At 37.3% G+C, this 22,897-nt stretch overlaps 2 protein-coding genes across 2 annotated transcripts; one reads left to right on the top strand and one right to left on the bottom strand.

Moving 5' to 3' along the window:
- The first annotated feature begins 286 nt into the window (after positions 1-286).
- Positions 287-17,277, top strand: LOC108572481 (E3 ubiquitin-protein ligase HUWE1-like). The gene is given in 39 exon segments (XM_017934724.1): positions 287-363; positions 454-672; positions 779-1,018; positions 1,103-1,165; positions 1,273-1,488; positions 1,589-1,860; positions 1,961-2,237; positions 2,318-4,423; positions 4,510-4,796; positions 4,879-5,116; positions 5,199-5,321; positions 5,557-7,428; positions 7,431-8,416; positions 8,611-8,737; positions 8,863-8,968; positions 9,049-9,336; positions 9,477-9,621; positions 9,864-10,005; positions 10,088-10,214; positions 10,290-10,361; positions 10,473-10,580; positions 10,666-10,837; positions 10,914-11,222; positions 11,334-11,562; positions 11,658-11,838; positions 11,923-12,295; positions 12,392-12,568; positions 12,682-13,309; positions 13,396-13,565; positions 13,702-13,883; positions 13,975-14,234; positions 14,322-14,559; positions 14,654-14,929; positions 15,022-15,210; positions 15,292-15,479; positions 15,571-15,704; positions 15,786-15,951; positions 16,033-16,223; positions 16,326-17,277. Coding segments are annotated over 39 exon segments (12,225 nt in total). The 5' UTR covers positions 287-318; the 3' UTR covers positions 16,429-17,277.
- Positions 17,278-18,589: 1,312 nt separating this feature from the next.
- Positions 18,590-20,079, bottom strand: LOC108572414 (mRNA export factor). The gene is made up of 6 exons (XM_017934651.1): positions 19,813-20,079; positions 19,549-19,722; positions 19,405-19,476; positions 19,038-19,319; positions 18,766-18,960; positions 18,590-18,686 (listed from the first exon to the last, which is right to left on the bottom strand). The coding sequence occupies exons 1-6, from the start codon at positions 20,068-20,070 to the stop codon at positions 18,600-18,602; spliced, it is 1,068 nt and encodes a 355-aa protein (XP_017790140.1). The 5' UTR covers positions 20,071-20,079; the 3' UTR covers positions 18,590-18,599.
- Positions 20,080-22,897: the final 2,818 nt, after the last annotated feature.

The following is a 22,897-nucleotide window of genomic DNA, read 5'->3' as shown; positions in this document are numbered from 1 at the left end:
GTTTTATTATATGTTGTTTCTGTTGTATTCATTGATTAACAGTTTTATTGTTCCTATTATACATCATTGTAGAAATATTATATAAGTTTTATTTTCTTATTATAAATGTGATGAAGATTCTTAACAATGTAAAAATATTTTTGTTGAATAAAGGTTTTTAACAGTGATTTTATATTAAAAGTATGATGATGATTAAAAGAGCACTTTCTCTATTACGCTAATAAAAATACATTACTGAATGTTTTACCACTTATAAATGCATATCATAAAATAATGTTGCAGATTTTAAATTCATAAAGAAACCCTTTATCTGTCAAAATGAAAATTGATCGAAATAGATTGAGGAAATATACATCAGAAGCGGTGAGTGGTACTTTAATGGTATTTTTGAAAGTGGATATTATTGGTGAGAAATGTAAAAAAACATAATAGTATGGATGAATAAATTTTCAGCCTGCAAAATGTCAGGCGCTTATAAACAAGTTGCGCTCATGCTCCCATGCAGAATTGCTGGAGGAGCTGAAGCAGATAGATGCATGGACTTTTGGTAAATGTGAACTATTTCATTGGATTGATGTGTTGGATCTTAGTGATAGTATTTTGGAAGAAGCTGCAGCTAAAAGTCCAGATAATCCATGGGAATTAGCCTGTGATCTCCCTCAAAATAGAGAGGTAGAATAACCATATAATTTTTATATTTTTTTTTAAAGACTATTACCTTAAATTCTTGTCAGTGTAAATTAGAAAAATTGAATAAAATTTAACTTGTTTTTAATAGGCAAAGGAACTTCTCCTTTGGGTTCTTCACCTTACAACATTATTGATTGAACATTCATACTCTAGACATTTGTACAACAGTATGGAGCATTTGGTGACATTGTTGTCAAGTTGTGACATGAATGTTGTTCTTGGTGTATTAAGTATTCTCTACATGTTTAGCAAGCGCAGCAATTTTATTGCACGTCTGAACAGTGACAAGAGGCAAGCTTTATTAAGTAGGCTTACTCTTTTAGCAGAGGTAAGACATATATGTTAATTAATCAGTGTTATATTAGTACATATAACTGTTAAAACAATTTCAAGTGCAATTTTTACATTGTAGAGTTGGGGTGGTAAGGAGAATGGATTTGGTTTAGCAGAATGTTGTAAAGAATATCCAGATAAGGTAACCAAAATTCTATAAGTGATTGTCATCTTTAAAAAAATACATTTTACATAGCGCGCTATAATTTTTTCTTTTTTTTTCTTTTTTTTTTTTTTCAATTTTTCCAGCCACTTCCTGCAAGTGCCACAACGTTGCATTTTGAATTTTACGCAGAAAATCCCACAACAGATGCGACCACTGCAGCAAATACTGGCACAAAGAAATCTGGACAAACAAATTTTGTAACATATATACACATCGAAAATGTGGATAAATTGGGTAAAACTCCAGCACAAATTATGAATGATTTGTTGAAAGTCTATAATGTACCCCAAGACCGACAGGTAATTAATGTTCACCAACATTTGAAATGCAAAGATTATCTAACCAAAAAATGAATAAATAAATGTTTCACATAAAATCATTTTTATTTTATTTGTTTAGATTGCGTTATTCACACATATAAGACTGGCACACAGTTTCTCCGATTATCGAAGACGATTGCAATGTGTGCACGCTCGGCTGCAAGCATTATCGATACTTGTATATAATAGCGAACTTGAAGAAAATGCACATAGTTTGCTGCATCCTGGGCTTTTAGAGGAATTAGTCGAATTACTAGAACTTCCACACGCACATCTTGTTGAAATACGCGCAGCTGCACTGCGTACTCTCACTAGTATCATTCACTTGGATCGTAATCCACATTTTCCGAAGTAAGTGAAAATTTACTAACCACATAATCTTCATGTTTTAGTTTTGTAAAACTATATTATCGATTACTTGTCCGACTACGTTGTTTTAATTAATTTTTAGAAAACCTAACTCAAGGTTAAACATGATCATTGACGTAACCGGAGCAAACTCATATCACGGATTTTTTCCTGTTCTAATTCGTACTTGCATCTCAACGTTGATTTCCCCTCAACCTGAAGGACAACCTTTTCCTCTGTCGCTTGCTACAGCCTTGTTCAGCTTTCTTTATCATCTTTCAAGTTACGAAGCAGGTAGCGAAGCTCTCGTCAGTTGTGGAATGATGGAGAGCCTGTTGAAAATTATAAATTGGCCTGGTAGCGAGTTCGAACATTTAACGGTAACATTCTTCTCCCTTTTGCTCAGAATTTCATTGTATATTTAATTCCATAAGACTTCTATATTCCACTTACTTTACAGTTCGTAACGAGGGCAGTTCGCGTGATAGATTTAATAACAAACATAGATATGCAAGGATTCCAAGCTCACGGTGGTCTAGCGAGCTTCATCAATCGCCTCGACATGGAAGTAAACGTTTGCAGAAAGGAACAACCCTTCGAGATAGAGCCAATGCATTATCAAGACAACTCACAGGCAACTCGCGAGAGATCCATGGATCGAGACGAGAATTCTGCGTCGTCGCGTGCCTTTGACGAACGCGAGGAATCGTCCAACCCCATGGAATTCTCAGAAGACGAGAACATGAGCTCTAAAGCGGATGAGAAACCAGAGCAAATGCCAGACTATTCAGCCGTAAAGACTGGCAAAACCTGTCTGCCGCAGCGAGTCACGCTCTTGAAAGCGTTGTTAAATTTTATCAAGAAAATCATTCAAGAGCCGACATTCTCTGATAGCATTAGACACGTTATGGAGGGTACTCTACCTTCCTCTCTGAGGCACATTATAAGCAATTCAGAATATTACGGCCCCTCTCTATTTCTTATTGCAACTGATGTCGTAACGGTGTACGTTTTCCAAGAACCATCCTTATTGTCATCTCTGCAGGACAATGGATTAACTGATCTAGTACTGCACGCTCTGCTCATCAAGGAGATTCCTGCTAGCAGAGAGGTTCTAGGATCCTTGCCCAACGTGTTCAGCGCTCTGTGCTTGAATCAACGTGGACTGGAGTCGTTCGTGAAGCGACGTCCCTTTGAACGCCTGTTCAAAGTACTACTGTCACCGATTTATCTCCCTGCAATGAATCGACGTCGCAGTACAGATCCACTGGGCGACACAGCCTCAAATCTAGGCAACGCAATGGACGAGCTAATGAGACATCAACCAAGCTTAAAAGTAGACGCAATCGCTGCTGTCATCAAATTATTGGAGGAGCTCTGCGTACTGGGTTGCGATCCCCGTTACATATGCCTACAGGCTGAGGACAAATTCGACAATTCTCAATCCAACACGAGCTCCGGTAATCGTCAATCCTCCGGACAGTCTGTTGGTGTTGGAGTCGGAGATTCTGGTGGAGGAGGAGGTGGTGGAAGTGGGAGCAGCAGTGATGAGGAAGAGGAGGACGAAGAGGAGGCTAGTACTAGCTCTCATCCTCAGCGCGAGGAGCAGTGCTCGTCGTCCTCTGCTCAGCCTGTTCCAGCACCTCAGCCAAGAGAGAAAACTCCAATTGCATTGATGGAATACATACAGAATGTCACGAAATTCGTTGACGCCATTCTCAGCAACAATTCAACGGATGACCATTGCAGAGAATTTGTTGCTCAGAAGGGTCTGGTGCCCCTGTTATCAATCCTAGGTTTGCCCAACCTTCCAGTAGACCATTCAGTTTCCCAAACAGCTCAAGCTGTGGCCACTGTTTGCAAGAGCATCTTAAACCTGGCGCATGAACCGCAGGTACTGAAGACTGGCTTGTCTCAGTTGAACGAAGTTCTGAATTTGTTGAAACCGCTGTACAGCTACATGGAGGCACCTGGAGGTTCTGTTTTGTTGCACGAGCTCGTTTCCGCACCCAATTTGGAGACAGCCTTTACCAGCGATACAGCAACGCCTCTGCTCCATGCTATGAATGCTGCTTATGGTTACATAATAATGTTTGCCCAAGTCTGTCGCACTAGCCAAAGCGAGATCAGAAATTTGGCTATGAATCATTGGGGATCAGAGTTAGGTTTGACTGTCTTGAAAGGACTTTCAGAGCTATATACAGCATTAATGTGGGAGAGCACAGCCTTGCTGGCTCTTACGACAGACGATTTTATCCCAACTGGTTGTGACTTTGGAAAGGAGGATATGGATAAGCTGATACGTCCAGAGTCAAAGAATGAGGGCGAAAGTTCTGGTTGGTCTGGCGCTGCATCCTCAGATATGGGAAGCAATGGAATGACCACAGCCATGGAGGCTTTGAGTACTGATCCACCACCTGTACCCATGGAGGTGGACGAGAAACCAGCTGTTAGTACCGGAAGAGTATCTCCAAATTCTCATCGAGTTACTTATCCTAAACAATTGCTGGTCCTGACATCTAAAATGGGTAGAGCATTGGCAGAACTGTTTGCCATACTCGTGAAGGTATTTAAAAATTGATTAGGTTAAAATTGAATAATTTTTAATGATTTATTTTTAATCATTTATTTTTAATAATTGTTATAATTTAGCTCTGCATGGGCTCTCCTATCAGACAACGCAGAGGGCAGCAAATGCCACCGATACCAGCACTTCCTTCACAAGCATCTAGAAGCGTGGCTACTGCTTTAAATTGCGTATTGATTCGCGGATTATCGTGGGACAAATTGCCTCCATCGACCGTGCCTAAGCTTCAAGTGACCTTTTTGATGTGCACGCTGAGCTTCGTGTCTCCTGCATTGTTCGACGAGAAGGGATATCCGTTTCATTTGATGCTTCAAAAGTTTGTTAAGTTGGGCGGGCAAAATGCATTTTTCGCGTAAGTTTTTATCAAAATTCTTGATGTAATTTCATTTAAAATAGTTTTATTATATATAATACATTTTTATACATATTTTTAGTGCTTTTCATTGGGTGTTATCCGGAGGAGGACAATTTCCATTATCGATGGGATTAGAACACCACAATCTTCCTGATTGTACAGGAGAATTCTTGGATGGTTGGCTGGTGATCCTGGAAAAAATGGTGAATCCAAAAACCCTCCTAGATTCACCTTACGCCGTGTCCTCGAAATGCAGTGGAATGTACAAGGTGTACGAAACATTCGACCCTATAAAATATCTCACGGAAATTCATAAGGTTCGTACTCAAGCAACACGTGTAAGATGTTTCACGTTTAACGCATTGATTTATGTATTTATATATATCCAACTAATTACAGGAAGCTTTCGAGGCGGTGATGTTGATGTGGGGGAAGAAACCTTTGAAGAACTATGGAGTTCATATGACAGAACTAATTTTATCAATCTTACGACATATTCTACGTAGTGAGCAAATCATTAAGGTATATTTTAAATTTCTGTACAAAATATAAATCGTTTTTCAAATTCAAACAAACATTACCTTTAGATTCCCCAACAGTAATTTACCAAAAATTGTATGAGCTGTAAATTCATAAGAAAAAAAAGACTCAGAATTTTTTAACACTCAAGTAATCACTTTGCGAATGATCAGAAATTCGACGTTTCATATTACGCGACCTAATAAATATAATAAATTATTTAAAAAATATTTAATAGGAGGACGCTGAGAAGGAAGAGAAGAATGAGGGTGGTATCGGTGGTAGCAGCAGTAGTACCAGTGGCATTGGAAGAGGCGGAGCGATAGCCGATCGTAGAGAAGAACCGGAAGCAGACGTGAATCCGGAGCATCTCAGACAGTTGATGGACATGGGTTTCAGTAGAGCTCATTGCATAGAAGCTTTGCTTCACACGTTATCGGTTGAACAGGCTACGGATTATTTATTGAGTAATCCTGCTACACTGCGTAGATCAGACGTTCCAGCGGGTGATGCTAGCGGTCAGGACTTGATAATGGACTTGGAATTAGTAGACGACGATCAAATAATGCATGCGATAGCGATGTCTCTTGGAGAAACAGAAACGCGAAAGGTGTTCACCTGGGAAGAGCCTGCTCGTGAAACCACTATCACAGAGAGCATAGACGAGTTCACACATAACGCTCTCAGCCAGTGCTTGAATTTGCTCGACTTGATGCCTGACACTGTGTACAGAATTTGCGACCTACTAGTCGCCATTGCTAAAAGAAACGGAGATGGATGGCGTGACAACATGCTGCGGCAGCTTATGAAGGAAATTGGTAACTTGGTAGATTATTTAATCGAGGTAGCAGAGAGCCAGGATCTGAATGCTGGTGCAAAATTGGTTGAGTGTAAGGAAGCTAATAAAGTCACTGGGCGTATCTATCTGTACACCATGTTCTTCGAGGGAACGTTTCAAGAAATGCGAGTACCTTGCGCCCAGATTGTCGAAGAGTTCGCCATCTTGCATAAACTCGTGCGTTTATTAGTGGTGAGCGAGGGTCCACTAACAGCCAATAAAAATAAGATCGCGAAAGAGGGTAACGGCAAGGATACGCCATCTGCAAAAACTCCAAAATGGTTGGCCCCGTTGTTGTTACTGGTAGAACGTTTGGAGAAGGTGGCGATACTGACGAAGAGGAAAGAATTAATGTACAAGGTCACGACGAGGATGTGGAAGTGGTTTGACTTGAGCACAGGAAAATGGAACTTGTATTCGCCGGTGAACAACCGGACAATTAACGATGCGTACTGGACCGGCGAATCTAGTATCAGAGTGACGTGCAATAGACGAAGATACGTGATCAACTTCTCCTGCATGACACAGGTGAACGAAGAAAGCGGCAACAGAAGACCCATCACGATGGGCTTTAAGCTGCATATTGGAACCGGGGATGGTGGTTCTGGTTCCGACACGAATATGGACACCGACGAGAACCGAGTAGAGGATAAACGAAACACTGTTATACAAGGACTAGATTCAAGTATGGCACCAGGAATCATACGCGCCTGCGTGAAATTGATGGCTATTCCGGTGGATAGAGATGCTCTGCAGGCTTCTATGAAAGTCTGCCTTAGGCTTACCAGAGATTATGAGAATGCTGAGATATTCGTTCGCGAGGGTGGCGTGAAGCTTCTTTTAGAGATGGCTCAAGCGAGCAGTTTCATTGGATGCATAAACCTGAGCACACTTCTGATACGGCATACTTTAGAGGAGCCGTGTACTCTTCGATTAGCTATGGAGAAGGTGATTCGAAGCCGTTCTCAAGGCAACATACCTCCAGCCTGCAAGGAAATTCTATTTATGACCCGTCAAATCAACAGCGCTGTTTGTCGTAACCCTGAAGTTTATAGGGAAGTTTGTGAGAATATTCTGAGAGTCGATATCAGTCTATTGAGTAAAGAGGACAGTGATAATAGGTTGATCGTGAAGGCCGTACCTTCGAATCATTCTTTAGTCCTACCAATGGTGGAGGAAGCCTCTATATCTGTGGTGAAAGATCTTTTGAACGCATTGATAAAACCTATGCCAATTATCCCCGACGAGAAATCCTCTACACCAACCAGAAGCATGTTCTCAGAAATAATGCAACAACAACAAGTGACACTCTCGACGACGACGATCAAGTATCTCAAATTATACCCATGAAAATCTATCCAGAGACTAGTAACAACACGAAGGTAGAACCAGAAGAGGCAAAGAAACCTTTGTTAGCGAAATCTGCTATTCTGAAAATACTTGCTGAAGCCGTTCGCTCATACAGCGCAGTGGCAAGTTTGATCACAGAACATGTGTATCGTGCAGGGCAAAGTGAAATGGTAGCAGAGGACACAACAGCTCTTGCTTTCCTTCTAGACAAGCTTCTGCCAATGCTACCAGAGAATTCAAGTGACAGACAGTGCAGCAGTATGGCCAGAATGTTGATAGCTGCTATTGCCTCCTGCAACCATTCTCCGGATGTTCAAACTACTCTGGTGACTGAAGTGAAAGCAGCTTTGACCAGAACTCTTGCTCTTCCTGAAAGCTCAGAGAAACATGCACAACTTCAATTACTAGTTGGTTTGATCTCCACAATGATAGACAGCTGTCCACCAACCTCTCATAATCAGCTGAGGACCTCTCTGAAGATGCATCAATACAACAATGTCAACTACATAGTGAGAATTATGCTGAGGAAAGGGATAATCACAGATTTGGCTAAGATTCCTCACAGTTTGGACCTGTCCAGTCCAAACATGGCTGGAACCATTAACGCGGCTTTGAAGCCGTTGGAAACACTTTCACGGATTATAAATCAACCGATGCCTGGTGCTGTCAATAATAAATTTTCCAAGCCGAAAAGTAGGACGGTTCAAGAGGAGCCTATTGGAGAACAAACAGGAACCACGACGTCAGAAGCGACACACGCAGTCGGCGAGGAGACAAACGAGGACGCAGAGAACACAGAACACGACATATCTGTAACCGCAGAGAGTCTGGAGCCAACTTCAGAAAGTCAAGTGCACGAAGAAGGGGACGAAGCTGCTCTAGAAGACATCATGGATCAGCTTCTCGAAAGGTAATCATAAATAATGTATATGTTTGTGGAATTGATAAAGATACATTTTTGATATTTATAGGATAAAAATTTATAACTTGATGCAATGTATCAATGTAAAAAATTTAATGAATATATATATGACATACATGTATATGTATTTTAGGTGAATGTGAGCTACTGTACTTATAATCAAGTAGTGTACTATTTTCCAGGGACGGGCCAGGCGTGACGGAAGATCAGTCTTCTCGACCGCATAGGCCAATGGATATTGATGAAGAGAGTCTTGCGATACGTGACGGAGAAGCTGACTTCGACCCAACGCGAGACGCCACGATAAGAGTAACGTCGTTTTCTTACAATATTTCTCTCTCTCTCTCTCTCTCTCTCTCTCTCTCTCTCTCTCTCTGCACACCTATATTTTTATCTCTTGAAGGCACAATATTAATTATATATTCTATTTTCAGGATGATTTGATGAGTTCTGATTCAGACTCTGACAGTAATCCATCCGACGATAACGAGGATGAAGTGCAAGATGATGAGGATGAAGAGGAGGAGGAAGAAGATGATGGTAATTTAATTATATATTTTATAAGCTAGATAAATGGTTGTACATTCAAATTCAACATATACTAAAATGTTGTCTATCAGGAGAAGAAAACGAAGAAGAAGAAGAAGAAGAGGAAGAAGGATCCTCAAATTATGAGGAGGATGGAATAGAATTTTACGAAGACGTAGGTGAAACTGGCGTATTCCGAATGATTCCATCAACTGATCGCGACGGTAGCAATGTCGTGATGATTCGACATAATATCGATAATCAGGACAACGTGAACTCCTCTACTACGGTCACGCCGCGATCTAGTCTTCCATGGAGCACAACGTTTCCTCTACCTCTGGGTCTGTTCGAAGATCCTCCCTCAATTTCTGAAAGTAGTGGTGAGCATAAGATTGTGATTCTGGTGCAGTGTGACTCAATAACAGCATCAAACAAATTGTTATGCAACAAAACGAAATTATATGATGAAAAGAAATGGATAAAAATGTTTAAGAAAAAACAACTTAATTTTCTTCCACAGGTATTAATACCCATTCGTTGGTTATATCACAAAGCGGTTTGGACGCTACTAATTCAAGGGCTCAGAGAGCTGTTCGACCACGAAGATATCAATACCTTCATTTACCAAATCCACGAAATCCGAATCCACCAATGATATTGCAAAGGTGAATTAATTCGTGCTAAATTGATTGAATTTTACGAGCAAAATGAGATTAAAACACTGAACATAAAGTGGAAATATTCAAATACAAAGAGGATAAAAATATGTATCCCTATGAAAGTTTTTCTTCTTATCTATTGGAATATTTGCTTTTTTTGCTTGGTTATGCGAAATACAGTTGAGTGTTTTAATTTTATGACAACGTTCGTGTAAAAGGGTAGAATAATACTGTTTTTGTAATTACAGACTTTTAGGTCCGGCTACACAAGCAATTCCATTGTCTGCTAGTCAGGTTTTGGCTTCGAGTTTCCGTGATACACGAGTTGTTGTAATGGACAACGGCGTTGGAATATTAACAAACCCGGAAGAAGAACAAATAGACTTTGTGGTTTGTGTAAATCATGGTCGTTCAATGTTGCAACCTATTTTACACGTGTTTCATTGTCCATTTATGGAATCCTTTCTTTCAGGATCAGTCTGGATATTTGTTCGGATCAAGTCTTGCAAATACAATGAATAATACTCCAACTGCGTTACATTGGTGGATTGAAGAGAGTAAATTATTGGATGGAGATTCTCAGACAGATTGCTGTGTTGGTAAGTGTTAATGTTAAGAACTGTATCTGTATTTAATAAAATCGAGTTTAATAAGTTTCTCTCCATGTTTAAAAGGTGTTGTACATAAATTAATTCCCGGACTGGAGAAACACAGGAACGCTGAATTGGCGGAACGTCGAGAGAGACGTAAAAAGCAGCACGCTTCTGAGAAGAAAGGGGAAAAGGATAACAAAGACGGAAAGGATTATATAACATGTAGTACTTGAATACGCTTAATTTAATAATAATTATTTTTAGCTGGTTCATCTATGGGAGAACAAAGATCGACAGCCTCAACATCACGAAGAGAATTTCGATTCGTTATCACAAATCGACCGGATACAGGGATTGATGGAGATATGATCCGTACGATTTTAGTCATTTAAAATTCTTGAAATTATAATAAATCAAAATTTTCTATCAAGACTAACCTAATTTAACTTTTGTTTAGATCTACCTGCGATCGCAGATGAAGAGCGACCTCCACCTCCACCACCGGAAGAACAACCATCTGAACCCAGAGATCCTCGAGACCCAATGGAAGAAGTAATGAGAGAAATTGATTCAGCTGATTGGTTCAGAACAATGTTCATGGATAACAGTCGATCAAACGTTGAACGGAAGTAAGTACCTTGTAATTATTATTATAATTCAATGAAATTAATAACAAATATATTAACGTATGTGTTTATTGTGTAGCGCGAATATCTTGAATCAAGGATCTACAATTTCCGCATCAGAAAGTGTTAACCCAGAAACTCCAGAACAACAACAACAGCCGCAGCAAGAAGAGCAGCAGCAGCCACAACAACAACCAGCACCACCGCCACAACAACAACCACAGCAACAGCAACCAGAACAACTAGAACAACCGCAACAATCACAAGAACAACCACAGCAACAAAATCAGCAGTCTCAGGAACAACAATTACCGGATGGAGTGGATCCGTCCTTCTTAGCTGCATTGCCGGAAGATATGCGAGACGAAGTTATAGCTGAACACATTAGGTATTTATCATACTATGTTGACACAGTAACAACGAAATTGAAACAATTATTGATATTAAAAATTCTAAGTGAGTTATATAAATTTTTGAAATTATGTCAATTTTTTCTTAGACTTCAACGAATTCGACAACGAGCACAGACAACCGTGGTTGAGGAATTAACAGGTCCGGTTGAGGTTAATCCTGAATTTTTAGCTGCTTTACCTCCAGCTATACAAGAAGAGGTTCTCGCGCAGCAACGTTTAGAACAACAACGACATGCAGCTGCAAGCGCCAATCCGGAAGACCCAGTCGACGCTGCTGCGTTCTTCCAGAATTTGCAACCTTCCCTCCGACAAGCGGTCAGTGAGATAACCTTTAATCGTGACTTTTGCTTCAGTTTTTATCAATATATTGCATTACAATTACTATCTCTCTCTTTTTCTTTCGTTTGCAGATTTTAACTGATATGGAAGAGTCCCAGATATCCGTTCTTCCACCTGATCTAGCCCAAGAGGCTCAGAACCTTAGACGAGAATGGGAAGCTCGAAATCGACACATAATGCAAGATCGGTTTCTTAATCATGTTAGCCAAGGAAATACTACTTTGTCCAGTATATTGAGGAACTCTGGTAGAGGTAAACGAGATATTAATAATTCTCTTCTTATACAAACTTGATACATTTGTCGAAGAAAATTGACCGATCATAAAAAAATAACAGGTAGAGGTGGTGGTACGCGTTATGCGATTCACACAGTAGCACAAGGAGGTTGGCAACCATGGAGTACACGTGGTGATCCTAGTATAGCACATCACGGGGCAGGTTTAAGACTCAGAGGCAGGCAGTTGTTGGATCATGAATCGATGGCTTGCGTATTGGTATTACTGTTTGTTGATGAACCAAAAATTAATACGTTAAGGCTTCATAGAGTTATCAGGAATCTTTGCTATCACGGTAGCACAAGGGAATGGGTAGTTAGAGCCTTACTGAGTATCATGGAAAGAAGTAACGATGAGAACAAAGATATAGCCATGGATTTTTGCGGAAAATTCAGAAGGAAAAGCTTGGTGCCCATGATGCATCACGATTACTGGTACGTAATTTTACAAATAGTTACATTCACAAGTTAATTCAAATTAAGATGATTAAAAAAAAAGAGATTTAAAAAAATTTGATTTTATTTCTTCAGTGCCCCAAAAATTTTTGACCAAAGAAGCAATGCGCAATCGTGGTTAAACATCAGTATTGATGCTGCACTTGGATGTAGAGCAAACGTTTTTCACATTGTTAGACACGGTGGCAAGAAATCAGAAAGGCAAGGTAGTAGTATCGCTATTCACCCACAAGCAGCACCTACAGTATGCAGGTGAATTAATTAAATTTAATAATAATCATATATTAACATACATATATTGTTTTCAAAATTCATAGTTTCCTTAGTATCCTTTTTTTGTTAACCTTTCATTATTTATATTCTAGACATACACTGGAGTTACTAATATCGCTGGCTAAAGGTTTCCCTGGATACTTTGTACCAATTAAGTCTAAAGAATTAGAGGACAAAGAGATTAGCAAAGAGATTAGCAAAGACAAAGACTCGTGTAACAAAGAGGATACCGGTTCGAAGGGTAAATCCGCATCGAAACCGGGAAAGAGCGATCAACCAGACTTGTGGGACATGTTGTTAAAACTGGACTCGTGTGCCTCGAAGAAAGGAAAATCAGTTGCCAGATCCCACTCGAATTCGAACCTAGGAAACGACTCTGAGCATAATACGACTACCTTTGAGTCGTCCGCGTTTGGTCAATTGATTTCGATGCTGAACTGGTCCGTCATCAAACGCAGCAGCCAGTTAACAGACAAACTATTGAGATTGTTGTCCCTGATCTCGATCGGGCTGACAGAAGTGAATCCGTATCGTAGACAAGAAGGAAATAAGAACAAGAGGACAGATGTGAACAAAGAACAAAGTGTCGCTGCGCCAGAGGAGCATCTTAAATTGGCTGTACAAGTATTAACCAGCAAGAGTTGTTCCGAGGAGGGGCTTGAGGATGCAACAGCTTTGCTGCTTAACTTATCTCATTGTCCTGATCCCACGAGACAATTGGTAATATCTCCATTACATCTTATTTATTTCTACAATATTAGTGTATATTTTGAAAGGTGAATAATTTATTTTAGTTATTGTTACAGATACTAAAATTACTCTTGGAAGGTGCCATGGAACTCGCTAACGTTGTTTGCGAACACATCAAGGATTTACTGATGGAATTAAAGGTTTTGAATCGTGAACTGAGACGAAATTCTATCGAAGAACAACCTTCGACGAGTTCTGGAGGTTCTCGTGGAATTCTTTTAGATAGGTATATAAAGTATATTTAACAAAATAATGATAATAAATGAAAGAAATAAAAAGAAAATGAAAAAAGGTATAAATTATATAAAAAATCTGAAAAATTACTTATCGAAGTATGTTTTAACTGTGATCATTTTTCGTAGGTTTACAAACGAGAGTGTAGTCGTTACTGCGCCAAGTAAAGTCAAAGCTGGAAGCGATCTTCAGTTACCATCCATGGCTGCCCTTGTTAGCAAAACTTCTAGTCAGGCATTCTTCTTAAGAATACTTAAGGTGATTGTACAAATAAGAGAAGCTGTACGTTTAGCAAACAATAAGAAAACATGTACGTATGTTAAACATAATTTCCATACTAAACATTAATGTCCTGAAGTGATAAAATAAGAAATTCTAATTATTTATTATTTTTTATACAGCCAATCAAAGTTCAGAAAGTTCTGTAGATACTGGAAATACTAACCAAGCTTCAGAATCAGGTAATTTGTGGTTCCATATTTGTACAAATATATAATTCGTATATTCATTTCATTTTTTTTGTTTTTGTTTTTTTACAGGCGAAGAAAAGCTTCCATTATTAAGCGAAAGCTTAGTACTGGATCATTTGTGGGAGACACTCAGTGCTTGTTTATTGGAATTAGAATATACTCCAGATCAGCATGCAGTCTTAGTGTTGCAGGTAAATCATCTGAAATTCTCTCACCTTCGTTTTGTTTACTTTCAAGTGGTCAATTTTATTACACATATTGCACGTTATATTTTATAGCCTGCAGTAGAAGCATTTTTCCTGGTACATTCATCATCGAGTACCTCTCGCGATCGTCATTTGAACACAAATACAGAAACTCGCGAGGTTGTTCCTGACCTAACGCCCGTTTCGCCCATATACTCTGATAATGAAGGTACGTCTCAATCGGAAGCTACTATTAACACTTCTTGGGACATGCAACCACCGCCACAGAAAACGCTACCACCGGACCAACTCAAGTTCCTTAAATTTGCTGGTAATTTACATCACAATATTAGTTCTTTTTAGTATTATTAAATAACCTGGAAATTTATATTCTATGTTCCTTTTTTTTCTCTTTTTTACAACAGAAACACACAGAACTGTTCTAAACCAGATTCTTCGCCAAACTACTACACATTTAGCGGATGGTCCATTCTCGGTATTAGTGGATCATACGAGAGTCCTTGATTTCGATGTGAAAAGACGGTACTTCCGAACAGAACTGGAACGAATGGATGCAGGTATTCGTAGGGAAGAATTAGCTGTACATGTTCGCAGAAATAATGTCTTCGAGGACTCCTTCCGAGAGCTTCACAGGCGAAACGCTGATGAGTGGAAAAACCGCTTTTATATTGTCTTTGAAGGTAAATAATTTATAACAAGCTTTACTCAGTTTATAAGATTGTAATTGTGTAGGAGTTTCTTTTCATTCTATCGTAAAATAATTCTATTTTAGGCGAAGAGGGTCAAGACGCTGGAGGATTGCTTCGAGAGTGGTATGTCATTATTTCCAGGGAAATTTTCAATCCCATGTACGCTTTGTTCACTGTGAGTCCTGGCGATCGGGTTACATACATGATAAATTCCTCATCACATTGCAATCCTAATCACTTGTGTTATTATAAATTCGTCGGTCGAGTTATAGGTGAGTTTACTTTTTTTTTTTTCATGCTAGGTAATGTACAACAAGAATTAAGATTATTAATACTATTGATTATAATTACAGCTAAGGCAATTTACGATAACAAATTGTTGGAATGTTACTTTACACGTAGTTTCTATAAACACATTTTGGGAATACTAGTGAAACACACAGACATGGAAAGTGAGGATTACAGTTTCTACAAAGGACTCGTATACCTCACAGAACATAACATTGCTGATCTTGGATACGAATTAACCTTTTCCACCGAGGTAATTTCGAGTTCCCATTTATATATTTACATTCTTTTAATTAAATTTTCTTTCGTTACGTGTTACGTGTAATTTTAATCATTGTAACCAGGTAAATGAATTCGGTGTGAATGATGTACGCGATTTAATACCAAACGGACGTAACATCGTTGTTACTGAAGAAACGAAATTAGAGTACATTCGGCTCGTGTGTCAAATGAAAATGACTGGAGCAATTCGTAAACAGTAAGTGAAATAAAGATCAAAGCTAGTTCCTTTCTTTTGTGCACTTAAACAATTTATACTATTCTTTGTTTATTTTTACAGGTTGAACGCGTTCTTAGAAGGTTTTTACGACGTTATTCCGAAGCGACTGATCTCTATATTCAATGAACAAGAACTTGAGTTGTTAATTAGTGGTTTACCCAATGTAGATATTGAGGATCTTAAAGCTAACACTGAATATCACAAATATAATGCAAATTCTTTACAAGTATGTATATTATTATTTGCTAAGTGTCTTAAAAGTGTTATTAACCTAATCTAACTTGATATTATTGACATACCTTCTTAGATTCAATGGTTTTGGCGAGCACTAAGGGGTTTCGATCAGGCAGATAGAGCTAAATTCTTGCAGTTCGTCACCGGAACTTCGAAAGTGCCGTTACAAGGTTTTGCTGCTTTAGAGGGAATGAATGGTATACAAAAGTTTCAAATTCATCGTGAGGATAGATCGACAGATAGGCTTCCATCAGCGCATACATGGTAAATTTGATGCATTCTTCTATGTTCTGTGCTCTAAGTATTCAGTTGTAGGATAAAACTTAATCCCTGAAATTTTTATCTTTCTCCTTTCTCTTTTTTTAGTTTCAATCAACTGGATCTACCCGTTTACGAAACGTACGATAAGCTTCGTACGAATTTATTGAAAGCGATTCATGAATGCAGCGAAGGATTCGGTTTCGCCTAAATTTCTGCAAAGTTGAGCAAATCTTGTATGATTTTGCATGAAAACTCATCGAGCGAAGAGACAAGAACAAGGGATAATAAAACAGCTGAACGAAGAACAAACAGAGGAAATTATAGCATTGATAAACCGATTGTAAAAGTATCGATTAATCTTCGCTCAAGATCTAGTATATAAATTTTTACTCCGCTATATACATATTAAAAACTAAAGGCGTATGTATATACGTAAAATTAACGATGTAATTAACGATGATTCGTCGCTAGAGTTTATTTTGTTGAACGATCTTTAAAAAAAAAATGATTAAAAAAAGATGGAGAGACGCAGAGCTTAACGATAATTCCCGATGGAAGGAAGACTTAAAAAAAAATCGGACACTTTAGTTAAGGATCTTAACGGTTAAGAGATAACAGATAAGGATTCAATGTAATTCATCGTTAAAAAAAAAAAAAGAGAGAATGCAGCGGGCTAAAAATAAATGTAATATAAATGCGACTCGAAGCCGCTCTCCTCTTGGACAGATTCAAATAGGAGGAAGAAAAAGGATAAAAAGAAACGAATTGTTCCCGTGACGAGAGAAGGCGAAAAGCGATGGAGAAGTGTGCCTGTATTCCGTGTACGTGTTTATTTCCTTATATTATGCGTGGAAAAAAGCTGCCAGAAACATAGAATACATGGATCTGTACGTAAGAAAAAAGAAAAAAAAGAAGAAATGTGGTGTTGTATGTAAGCGCGAATGCGTATGTATGTATATGAGCGAATGAGAAAAACAGAGTAATCCAGAAACCGATTAGATACGAGCCTAAATACGAGAAAAAAAAAACATTTCACGATGTTATATCCTTAACGCCCGCAAGAAAAAAAAATAACGTATGGTTGTACACTATTAGTATTAATAATTATATTATCTAATTCTTAATCGATAGTAATAATCATTAATTAATATCGTTTTAATATTAATCATTTGAGAAATGTGATGTTAAAAAGGAAGTCATGTAACGTTTTTTTCCTTTTCTTTTCTTTCTCCTATGGATAGCGTAAAATCACGTCCAATACGCGCCCAAGCTCTCCAATCTTAATACATCCTTGAAACTTCCTTTAATCAATGTTAATAGATTTCTTCTCGCTTCTGCTCTGGGGAAACGTACGTAACGAGACTCTCGCAATCGAACGGGTGTTGATTTTTGTAAACACATCGAATGGGACAATATACATTGGGAAAGTATAAGATTCACTGGACTCTTTTTCGCGATGTTGTTAGGGAGTTACTGCTTAGGAATTCGCAAAATAAACTAAATGTTGTATTTCTTATAAAACGATTGCGTCGTTTGTTTTTTTTTCGTTTTTTTTTTCTTAGTTTTTACACAAAAACACCTTGATAGTGTAGTATTTTAGTGAACGTTAAATTACATAATACGCGTATATAAGTATGAAAGTTACCGTGAGAATGTACGGAGTCACGTTGATCGAAAATTACGAAGTAATCGAAAAATTGATCTCGTTTGAAAGAGATGTACCATCCTTTAAAGTATTTCTTATTCTATCGTTTTGGTTTTTGCTGTAATTTACAAAATGATATACAAACAGAAGCATAAATTTCACTCTTTTTTTTTTTTATAATTATAATGAACACCAACAATTGATTGGAAAATATAGAAGTTGAAAATTTTTATTTTAAGGAACTTCGTTTTCTTAATAAAAGTATTCTTTGCTTATTAATAGTATTACACACCGGTATTCATTCAAGAAGCCAAATTGGATTTGTATTTGTTTGCAAAAGCACTAGGTAAAAAAATAATTTACTTTTGCGTGTCAGTTTTGAGATATAAAAGAATTTTTACCGGAATTATTTTTTTACATTTCTACACTCATGGAAAGAGAACAAGACTCTTCTTGCATGTATATACATCTTTGTACAATGAGCTTGTGTGAAAAAGTCAAAATGTATACACGATGAAAATATAAACTACAACTGTATTGTATATCAAAACTATTTACAATTTATTATAATGAAATAATACTGAAAAGCATCTCGTATAACTAAATGATAGGAAAGTTATAATTTATTAATGTAAACGGTATATTCTGCAATTGTAATTATAAAACCCATTATCTTAAAACACATAACAGAATTCAAAAATTTCTTAGCCTGTTTAGATGGTGTTCCTCTGTTCTTAAGGTGAAGCTTTAGCTTTTAGTTCCTCAAAGCAAGGTCTAAGGAATATAGAGTTCTTTTTGGCTCGATTATAATATTCGTGGCCCTGAAATATGGTTTTTTGTATATGACGTCATAAAATATTATTTTGATTACGTAAGACATATATACGAAAAAATTAATACCTTCGACCAATCGTAAGATACCGCATATGCAAATATTTGTCCGTTATGATTAAAACAACATCGAGTAATGGGCTGCTCCATAGGATCTGAAGACTTTAGCTTAGTTCTTGCATCCTTATCCCAAAATCCGAATGTACCATCACCTCCAACAGTCGCAACAGTACCATGAACTGGATGAAATGCAATGTCATTTACCTAAGCATACAGGAATTTAAATAGTAAAAGTGAATTGTAAAAAATTCATGGACAAATTTGACTGAATTTATACTAACTGCATAAATATCTTGGTATCCATTAGGAGTTCCATTTGTTCTATGACATTTGAATGTGAAGTTTTCTTTTGAGCTTAAATTCAAATGGTGTATAGCTACACGACCTTCTGTGCTACCAATTGCAAAACCAGTAGGAACTTTCTTTTTATCTCTAAAAATTGCAACACACCTGTACTGGTATTTTAGACTTAATTCTACTGTTTTATACTCTCGAGGACTGCCTTCTAATTGATAAACAATTAATCCACGTCCTGCTGTTCCTACTACTGCCATTGGATAATCCTATAGCAATTAATAGATTAGTTAAAATTGTTAAATAATTACAATTACAACTGTGATAGAAGATAAGGATTATGTATATACTTACAACATCTGCACAGTAACACCTTTCGATTAAATTTATAGTCATTGCTGGCTTAGGACTTCTTAAATCCCAAAACTGCAAAGAATTTCATTATTAACATATGTATCACACAATGAAATATTACAAATAGTGTAACCACAATCATACTCTCAGTGTTTTATCCCAAGAACCTGTCATAAGGCATGAATATGTGCTAGCTTTAATCCAATGACAAGTTTTAATTGGTGCATCATGTGCTGCTACTTGAATACTCTGATTTGAAGCTAAGTCCCAACATTTTGCCGTTTTATCGCAACCTGCCATAAATACTTTTGTTCCATCCTGTTCCAAAGAAAGTTATACATTTTTCAATTAGTTCCGATGGTGTCATCTTAAAAAATTGAATTACAATACGCAACTTCACGAACTTACATCGCACCAACAAACATCGAGAACTGGAGCTGCCATAGACTGCATTGATTTAGGAACTGTTTTGCCAGACTGTTCGACTTCCCAACAACGAACATTGTTGTCCCATGAACCAGCAACGAGAAAATTTTGTGGAATTGAAGCTGGACTAAATGCAAGACTGGAGATAGAATCATCAGGAGGAGAGATAACCTCGAAATCTTGCATCGGATTAGACGAAGACGACGTGCCAGTTCTTAGCCCTCCACTTTGATTAAACATTTTTTATCAATTTTGTCCTGCTGAGTTTTATTTAACACAAAATAACGTTGTTAATTGAAATGTATTCAACAGATGTATATTATGCACGACGAACATTCCAGTATTCACGTGTTTATATCATTCGCGTGTCAAACGCCGGGAAATAATACTGCGATTTAAAAAGTATATAGAACGGACACCTGACGTAAATTTTCGAATCATGAAATTATAGGAAGACGCAATAGAGATCCGTTATAATTTAGATCCGTTTTCATGTACTATCAATCCAATGAAAACACTCTCTTAAAAAGTGGAATTTTTTAACCATTCACTGCCAAATATATTTTAGTTCACTTTTTGTCAATTACGTACAATTATCTCCTGCATATAATCTTAAAATAAATATTTTGTATACAAATGAGATTTTTTTTATTAAGTATAATTTTTATTAAACATATTACATCCTTATTATATTAGTAAAGTAATATTAACCTTTTCACCGCGACACACTTGAAACAAAAAGCGCTTGTTGTGCACCGAATAAAACAGTTATTATTCAACTCTGATATACAAAACATCTGGTCACTTAAAGCTGTGGTATAGTGAATGCATATTCAAACGAACTGGCATTCTGACGAACTCAATACGTCAAAACAGTCAAATGTGCATTGCAGTGTTCAGATATTTCCTTCGCCAGAACGTCAATTCATCGGAATACGCATCCACCACACCACAAGCCTAAAGCGTCCACACCATTTCTCTTTTTCTTATGAACTGTAAAGTTATTATAATTAGAAATATTTTAGAAGATAACATAATTTCTAATTCTAAGATAATTTGTCATCACGTTCAAGATATGCCAAGCACGCGAAGCACACAAATGCAACTGGTATTACCACATACCTTTGCTACTTTCGCATCAGAAATTTTCTTGGGTTCGAAAGTGTAACACACCTGTTCGTATCTTATTATTCCTTGTTTATACAATATACCACATTCTTTTCGTGGTAACTCTTATCTTCGTAGTTAACGGTAGGCCCTTTTCATTCTAATTCAATATCAACTTTGTCGTTAGCCGTAAAATTACTGACTAATGGTACTTAATAAACATGTGGTACGACTGACGCGCGCATCCCGTACGACTGACAAAAGACACAATGTTCTACATGCAACGACATTAAAGAAGCGTCCGCTTGGAATTAGTTTAACGTCCACTTTCCATTTTCATTTTACTTTCTTCGTGCTACACTAATACCTTGTGTTACGTGTGTACGACTTTTACCGTTCCACGAGCATTTAATGGTCTCTTGGAAAGGGACAATTTGTACTTTAAAGTAGAAACGCATGTTTCGCAGAGAATTAAAAAAACTACGCAGTACGAGAACTTAAATACTGCAATTATAACTTAATTTTGAAGTATTGTTACAAAGGAAACCAATGTAACGTCCCAAAGAACGTAACCTGTAACTATCACTTTTTTTCAAACGTTTTTCAAATTATTCTCACTGGTTGAAATATAAATTTCGTAGGGATAAAACAAGGAGCAAATAAATTATCCTAAAAATATGATATAATGCATTAATGCATTAAGCAATCCGAGAACGAAAATAGTTGACGAGTATCCTAGGTCATTGTTATTACCGTATTGGAATTCAGCAGGTCGATGCACACGGACGATTTATGTTTCAAATGAATATGTTCGTACGTGTGTGTGCGGAAAGTAGAAAGCATTGCAAAAGATAATGACAAGGATGCAGCGATGTCATTCCGGTTTTCGTGTCAGAACGCAGCGTGCGATCGTTCCTTTGCAACGCTCGCGATCTACATACGCTGTCTCATAACTTTCGTGTCACGATCTTAAATTTCCTTTTACCATAATTTTTTTTTTTAAGGTTTGAAGCATTTCAAAATCTTCAAAATGATACACTAATACATTTCGTTAGATTAAAATGTTGTTTAAAATTTTACATATGAATTGAAAGAATATTAAAAAGTATATATTCGAATCCTGCAGTGTAACACGAAATTGTATAAAAGTTTTTCGAAGCAAATTTTGTTTTGAAAAAGGACCACTTCGTAGTTCTATATTTTAAAGTACAATTTATTTAAAAAAACAAATTTCTCTTTGTCAATGCCAATGCGTCATCAAATTCCTGACGGAGTTACTGACAATATTGGTGAAACGTTGAAATACTTTTCCAAAACATCCGGGAAACATCTATTACAAAGGGTGTCCGATAAAAAGCGCGCGAACATCGTTCAATTCATTAAATACCCACGTGTTATATACAAAATTGTAATCCAAGAAAATAAACATTGTCTTCTACTTATTCTAATGACCTTAAAGAGTCATTGCCACTATATTACTCAAAATTACACTTCAATTGTTGTTTTATTGTTCACCACTTCACAACATTCGCTAATCGATGTAAATTATTCACGCACGAGAGAAAGTTCGTTTGTTGTAGCACGTTTGCATAATAATCGAGGTAGTGAGAGGATCATTTCCCCATTAGGGTGGGATCAAACTAATCTACGCTATTTTCTTTTTTCAACGTGACTTGTTTCTTACCTATCGACAACTTTAATACCAATACAACATAACCCCTTTCTAATCAATTAAACGATTCACATGTTTCGTCAATTCTGTCCATGAAATCCAATCTAACCTCATTTTACCTTATGCAAAGTCGATATGATAGTTCACCATTGTATTTCAATAATATTATCAAGTTAGAATTCAATCACGCCTAAAATTATCGATCAGGATTTTTTAAAGGAAGCCTCGAGAAACTTTCTTTCGTACGAAAGGCAATTGGTATTCAAGAAACTCGTGCGTTTTATACGG

This window comes from Habropoda laboriosa, unplaced genomic scaffold (assembly GCF_001263275.1).
Source record: "Habropoda laboriosa isolate 0110345459 unplaced genomic scaffold, ASM126327v1 scaffold65, whole genome shotgun sequence".
NCBI lineage: Eukaryota > Metazoa > Arthropoda > Insecta > Hymenoptera > Apidae > Habropoda > Habropoda laboriosa.
This window is presented reverse-complemented; position numbering and strand designations above follow the sequence as displayed.

Bases quoted from the DNA above. Each gene is read 5' to 3' on its own strand.
- LOC108572414 (XM_017934651.1), bottom strand. From the start codon at position 20,070: ATGTTTAATCAAAGTGGAGGGCTAAGAACTGGCACGTCGTCTTCGTCT. The intron at 19,723-19,812 runs GTAAGTTCGTGA...TCTTTGGAACAG, and splicing joins TCGATGTTTGTTGGTGCGAT to GATGGAACAAAAGTATTTAT. The intron at 18,687-18,765 runs GTATTAATTTTT...ACCATATTTCAG, and splicing joins TATCTTACGATTGGTCGAAG to GGCCACGAATATTATAATCG.